The sequence below is a fragment of the Enoplosus armatus genome, chromosome 19 (genome assembly GCF_043641665.1).
Source record: "Enoplosus armatus isolate fEnoArm2 chromosome 19, fEnoArm2.hap1, whole genome shotgun sequence".
NCBI classification, from domain to species: Eukaryota; Metazoa; Chordata; class Actinopteri; order Centrarchiformes; family Enoplosidae; genus Enoplosus; species Enoplosus armatus.
Genome location: NC_092198.1, coordinates 8,992,590 through 8,999,841, shown reverse-complemented (window position 1 = coordinate 8,999,841; position 7,252 = coordinate 8,992,590). Strand labels below are relative to the sequence as shown.

The 7,252-nt window shown below is 44.5% G+C and overlaps 1 protein-coding gene across 1 annotated transcript; it reads left to right on the top strand.

Annotated features, from left to right (window-relative positions):
* The first annotated feature begins 796 nt into the window (after positions 1 to 796).
* On the top strand, positions 797 to 2,197 carry LOC139302125 (thyroxine 5-deiodinase-like). The gene has a single exon (XM_070925719.1). The coding sequence runs from the start codon at positions 797 to 799 to the stop codon at positions 1,601 to 1,603; it is 807 nt and encodes a 268-aa protein (XP_070781820.1). The 3' UTR covers positions 1,604 to 2,197.
* Positions 2,198 to 7,252: the final 5,055 nt, after the last annotated feature.

The window sequence follows — 7,252 nt, the reverse complement described above, 5'->3', positions numbered from 1 at the left end:
AGTACATTTAAATATAATCCAGTACAGTAGTCCTGCCATAAATGCTACCTTTGGGAAAGTATAATGCTCATTTTTGTTTAGATTTGGTCAGAGGGGTGTTGAGAAGTGCTAAATGAGCAATAAATACCTTTCTTTACAGAAAACGGTCATGAGTAAACTTGAACTTTAATGAACTGAATATCTTTCAGTTTTGAAACTGGTGGTGGCAGGTTTATGCTGCCTCTCTTCCTCACAACATCAAGGTGTTCAGGGGCCCTGGCAGATCAGTGAATGACTCATCCAGCCCTTTACGGTCTGTGTGAGTCCAGCGCCGTCTAGTGGTCTCACAGAGGCTCCAGCACTCATCACAGGGAGATCTGAGTCCACAGGCAGAATGAAGTGGAGTCAAATGTTTTTCTTTTAACGACTTTCAGGACCAACCGTGCGTTCAGCTACAGCCAATTAAAACGAATCCAAGTGTCAAGTGTAAAAAAACAAGCAAAAAAAAAACCATCCATCCACTGTCATGTTTTCTCTGCACATGTGGACTGAAGGCACAGTGTGTCAGGCTCTCTCTCTCTCCCTTGAAGCCCAGAGTGGACGGGAGGTAATCCCCGCCATGTGAGTGGGCGGTGCGGGTACCGGAGGCGTGTTTTTTTTTTTTCTTTTTCTTTTTTTTCTCCATTATTCAAATGCTGCTGTACCTATAAAAAGAGTGTCTGCGTGCGTCAGATAGTTTTCTCCAATGGGTAAAGGTGACTAAATACTAGTTGCCTCTTTCGCCGGCCCAGTCGCATCCTATCGGCAGCGGGAAGAGATGATGCACGACTCTGGCGGTGTCCAAATGGCGAGGGCGCTGAAGCATGCAGCCCTGTGCCTGATGCTGCTGCCCCGGTTCCTCCTGGCCGCCGTCATGCTGTGGCTCCTGGATTTCTTGTGCATTAGGAAAAAAGTGCTGCTGAAAATGGGAGAGACGCAGGAGAGCCCGGACGACCCGCCGATGTGCGTCTCTGACTCTAATAAGATGTTCACCTTGGAGTCCCTCAGGGCCGTGTGGTACGGCCAGAAATTGGACTTTCTCAAATCTGCGCACCTTGGGCGCGCTGCGCCCAACACCGAGGTGATGCTGGTCCAGGAGCGGAGGCAGGTCCGGATCCTGGACTGCATGAAAGGGAAGAGACCGCTCATTCTTAACTTTGGCAGCTGCTCCTGACCGCCATTCATGACGCGCCTGGCGGCGTTTCAGCGCGTCGTGAGCCAATACGCAGACATTGCGGACTTTTTAGTTGTATATATCGAGGAGGCGCATCCGTCGGACGGCTGGGTGAGCTCGGACGCGCCGTATCAGATCCCCAAGCACCGCTGCTTGGAGGACAGACTGAGAGCCGCTCAGCTGATGCTCGCCGAGGTGCCCGGGAGCAACGTGGTGGTGGATAATATGGACAACTCATCCAACGCCGCGTACGGAGCCTACTTTGAAAGACTTTACATCGTGAGGGATGAGAGAGTGGTGTACCAGGGTGGGAGAGGTCCGGAGGGATACCGGATTTCCGAGCTTAGAAACTGGCTGGAGCAATACAGGAACGGTCTGATGAATTCCCAAACAGCGGTGCTCCATGTGTAGCGAAAGATGCTGAACTGCCTGATGCTCTGCCCATTCTGCTTAAGTGTCCAACTCACAGTGCAAAATATTCAGATGCTGCTATCAAATGTTCACACAAGGCACATGATGTTGTTTGTCTTGCGTAAAGATATTCAGGACTCTCTGACAAATAGCCTAAAGTCATGTTCAAGCCTAAATCCAGGCTGTAGGCTGTTCTATTGTGCTTGTCTTGACCTTAATTGATTGCTCATGGCAATTGTCATTGTTATTTTTTGTATGGAAAAGTCTTGAATCAGTTGAAACTGGATTCAATTAGTGATCACTCTATTTTTCTACAATACTGGTGCGTGTGTGTGTGTGTGTGTGTGCGTGTGTGTGTGCGTGTGTGTGTGTGTGTGTTCAGGCTGATATCTCGCTCCGGTGTTTCTGTGAAGTTCGGTTTTTAAAAGGCGAAGCCAGAAAACCGACACTGATGTTTCTGACACCGGGAGCGGGTCCATATCAGCAGGATGCCTTCCTCGACGATCGATTGCCAAACGATGTAAATGTTGAAACCATGTAATTGAACAAATGTTTTTAATAAATGTCAGATCACACATGGATGATTTGCTGTCGACTGTGGAAGAAAACACCTGAAAGTTTTGTCATTGGTCATGTTGTTGTTGTTGTTTTTTTTATTTATTTATTTATTTGATACATAAGAAAATAGAATGAATTCATGTTTAAACTCTCAGGTTTGAGGCAAATTACAAAACCCTTGTTTGGCTGTCAGTCTCACGTGTTTACCTCAAAATCTGATAACGTCATGCCAGTTTTTCAGGATGTGTCAGGATTGTTTACAGCCAGAATTGATCCTGTTTTGTTTTTGTTTTTTTCAGACTTACCTCGTCTGACTCCTGCTGCAATAATCAGGCTTAGTCAGGTCAAAGCGACTCCCTCTTATCATAAATCTAGTTTATGATAAGTAATGAAACATGCAAAAAAAAAGGGGCTAGATATCATTTATGAGTTGAGGAAAGAGGAAACAGAAGTCAAGTCAGTTTTATGACAGTTCAAAAGGAGGGGCTGTTTCATGTTGTGTAACACAGTTAATCAGAAGTGATCACGAATTATAAAAACCTACTGATGATCAAGCAAAAGGCAAATGTCAGAAAATGTTATTCTCTTTATTGAATTTAAATGTTCCCTTGTTTTGCAGCTAATTTGAGGAATTGCGTCAAGTCGTTACTGATCCAGGAGCTGATTCAAAAGATTGAAAGCTATATGCTCTCGTCTAAAACAACTGCACACCCACAAACAGTGGATCAAAGTTAACATGCTTGTTGGAAAAAAAATCCTATGTGATCAAATGTTTCTTTTGTGTTGACTATACAGAGCCGTGGCGTTTTCTATATGTGGATCCGTCTGAAGAAACAAAGAGAGTTGAGCTGATTAGGGGGGTGTGATGCCGCCTCTTTAATCCATTTATCTTCATCTCTTTCTCACTTTCTTAGTAGTTCTGGAATCTCTCTCAGTTTCACTCTCTCTCCTATACATATATGTGCTCACACACATACACACAAGCAGGAATTCGCACACTGCCACATGTAATTAGGATTAAAGAGCAATGTGATTACATCCCACGTGGCCATGAATGTGGGAGGAGGGGGTGTTTAGGGGGGTGGCAGCACCCCCTACTGCCAGGCATTATAACACAGGCAGTTTATAATAAATATGTTTTCACTTTTTTTTTGGGGGGGGGGGGTATTTTGGACAAAGTGTATGCCTACGAGTGTTTGTGGCAAATATAGCTCTTATTTCTTTAATTTGGTCGATCGAGATGAATCACCTAACAAACTCTGTATTAGCCTATCACATTTTGCTCTGCAGCGCACATATCCTGTTCTCGCAAAGACAGAGCTTTTCTTTCATAATGTCACAGAAAAGGATTTTGGATTCTTTCAAGAGTCCGGTTCCCATCAAATCTAAATTACCAACTCGTTTCTCAAGATCCTCCCGTCCACCCTTTCAAACCTGAGCACTGATGAGAGAGACGCCAAAGCTAGCTAAAAGACGGCCGCGAGCAGCTCCAGGCCTGAGGAGAGGGAGCTGACTCCAGTCCAGCTATCCGACGTTAGCCCGACTGCTGCTTCTTCCACAGCTACAGAAACTGCAGATGCTGGTACTGCAGACAGCCCTGGAACTTACGAGCAGGAGCTAACCCCAGTCCATCTAATGAACCCGCAGCTGCTGACATCTTAGGATGGTCAACTAACTGAGGAGTTTGATTTTCCAGCCCAGCATTTTGGCAACGAAAACCTTTCAAGATCATTCAAAGCAGGTTGGTTTCAATGGTGGAAATGGCTTAATTATGTCAAACAGACTGATAAAGCCTTGTGCGTCACCTGTTGTTGCTTTAGACTTCTCAGCCAGCAAAGGATAAGGGCTGAAAGGACACTTTCAAACTGGCGTAAAGCTGAGAAAAAAATCATCTACAAGCTGTGAAAAAAGCTTTTGGGGCAGCCTTTCAGGTAAATCAGATTTTTAGCCCGTGAAAGACAGTTCCCATCGTACATGTTGTTCAGGGCAACATTGTGTATCAGGCATCTATCAAGCCCTCAGAGTGAGCAAGCAACCGCTGCTGTTGCGCTTCAGTGCGTAGAAGTGCTAAAAGAACGCATGCATGCATTTAGACAGGAGGAAACGGTGGAAAACATTTCGGCAAACACCAGGGAATGTGCAAGAAAATTTGGCTCTGTAACACTCAAACACTCAGAGGAGATTAACTCCTCTGGCATTGCTGAATGTACAGTCTGCCTAAGGTAAGATGGTTCTATTTTAAATACTGCCGCCGTGCAATAATTGCTTATGCTGACTTGTTTATTATGTTATTGTGCAGCATTAAGCAAGTAGGCCCCCAGCTCCAATCACCTTCAAGCGTCTCTGCTGTCAAGACAGATGTTTTCTGCACAGAGAGTCATATCCTTCTTTTTTCCCCCTGATTTTTTGTGTTATCAGTCAGTCTCAGGTCACCACTGTGATTTGAAAAAGCTCTTTCGTCAGACATCACTGATTGACTGACCCTCTTATCACTGTGTTTGCGCCTGAAGGGCTGTAATTGATTTAAAAAGTGAAGTTTAAATGGGGACAGACGTTTTTTTTTTCTTTTTAGCATATAAACAGTGAAGGAGTTTTCAGGACGGAGGGGAGGGGGCATGTCAGTTTCCCTGCCCTCAGTTCACCCCTCCACTTATGCACACTGCCATACAGTACATGCATGTGGTGATATAATGAGAATCTACTGAGGCATGAAGAAACCTGAATACATTAAAACCTCACAGTAGAGACTTGGCCCACGTGCAGAGACGCTGGAAGGTGATTGGAGTTGGGGGTGCCTACTCGCTTAATGACGTCATACAAACCGCTTTTTTTTTCACTAGTCCTTTCCTGCCAGTTCCCACTGATACTTTATTTATGATGTACATCCTTTATAGAATATTCTATACAACAGTATAACAAAAGGGGCTAAACTTAACACATTTCACAAAGTAGCGGCCAATAATCATACACAGCAAGAACACTTAATAGCACACACGAGAGAGTGTGACTTACACAGTTAGAAAGGAGTCAAACTTCCATTGGTCTGGTAAAGCCACTTCTATCACAAACACTAAACCTGGTTATAATAGTGCAGCGCAATGACAATACAGTCCAAATCTGCCCAACCTCTTAATACAACCTGTAAAAAGTCACAACTTGGGTGTATGATATAACAAACAAGTTAGCAAAAGCATCTATTGCATGGCAGTAGACAAAATAGAACCATCTTGCCTGTACATGACTGTACATGCAGCAATGGCAGGTGAGTGTTCGAGTGTTACAGAGCCAAGTTTTCAGCCGACAAAGCCCTGACAAAGATCTCTGTGAGGATACAGTAGACACAAACACAGCTGGATCAGCTTTTCCACTTCACTGAAGAGTTACCTTGTGTGTGGATGCAGGTTTGACATAAAGTCTCCAAGTTTCATGACAGTTTTTGTGCAATTTCCCCCCGGGGATCAATAAAGTATTTCTGATCTGATTCTGATCTGATCTGATCTGGAACTTTTCAGGTTTAGTGAGGTCACGCAGCGTATTCGTGTCACGCAGCACCCTTGTGGTGGTGTTGTGAAAGCAAGGTGTTATCCTGATTGTTCAGGCAACTTTAGGTTGTGTGCAGCTGCACATCCCCTGGTGTTTGCCAAAGTGTTTTCCACCGTTGCCTCCTGTCGTAGTGCATTACACATTGAAGCGCACCAGCAGTGGTTGCATGCTCACTCAGAAGGCTTCTTTTCATGGCCTTGCGAGGACCAAAAAAGGCCTCCATCGGCAGTGAGCCCATAATATTTACAGTGAGATGCCCGATTTTTGTGCAAGGTGTTCTTTTATTTAGTTCTGTACCATATCAGACATCCAGTTGTCTCTCCTGAGCAGCCACTCACGAGTTGCTGGTAGTTCATGTATAAGCTCAAGCATAACACACACCGTCGCAATTGGGAAGGGCCTCTGAGAGGTAGTCCTACCTGACCTCAAAGCCAGCTCCAAAACCATCCTAGCAGTGTTTTGTTCTTTCGCCACCAGGTCCTCAATGAATTAATCTTTTTCACAGTTTCACAAAGTTTTCAAGTTGCCAAGATGCCGGGCTGGAAAATCAAACACCTCAGGCTCAGTTAGCTGACCATCCAAGGTGTCAGTAGCAGTGGGCGTAGACGCAGTCGGGCTTGTTAGCTGGACTGGAGTCAGCTTCCATTGGTCAGGGTTGGGGCTGCTCTTGGGAACAGGTTCACAATTACTACATTCTGGAACCATCTTTTAGCTAGCTTTAGCTAGCTTTAGCTAGCTGGAAAGGGTCCTTTCTGTAACATTATGAAAAGTTGTAGTACTGAGTACCGGCACTTGTGATTGTGGTCCACATGAGTACCCTTACTTCTTATTGTGTACCGCCACCTCCTGGTGAGTCTATACGCACCGCAAACACTCGCGCAACGCTTGATTTTTTTTTTTCCCACCACCGTTCCGCGAAGAGCCGCCCTACTCTGCCTCTGACTGGCTAGTGTTCATTGGTTTGGTTGTTTAGTTTTAGGCATGAGAAGTGAGATATAACTGTGTCTCTGTGTAAACACATAGCTAGCTTAATGCTGAGAAAACAGCGCTGAAAATGTCCTTTTTAAAATGGATTATGTGTGATTAGGCGTGTAGGGGTACTGGTTTCTGCTTCAACAGTGACTCATGTACATGTTCCCTACAGTCTGTGGTCTGTGGCACCCTACATTTCAGAAATATCATCCTGCCTTTGGCAAAATGAACTGCCAACCTCTCATCCCTTCTACTCTCCTTCTTTGCTTACTTCCTTGCAGCCTTCCTTCCTTTCCATCTTTATTTCCTCTCTGTCTGCCTAACTTCTTTTCTTCCATCCTTCCTTTCCTTCTTCAACTGTTCAGAAGTCATGAAAATCAGCCAAACTAGGGATAGTTTAAACTGATAGAAATTTGGAGCTACAAGCTTGAAAATTAGATCATTGAGCACATTTTGACCTCTGATACATAATGCTATTTACTGAGGAAAAACAATTGCATTACCTGTGCATCTAATGCTTTAACTAACTATTTTGTCATTATGGACTTGCTTTTGAAAATGAAGCATACTTTTAAT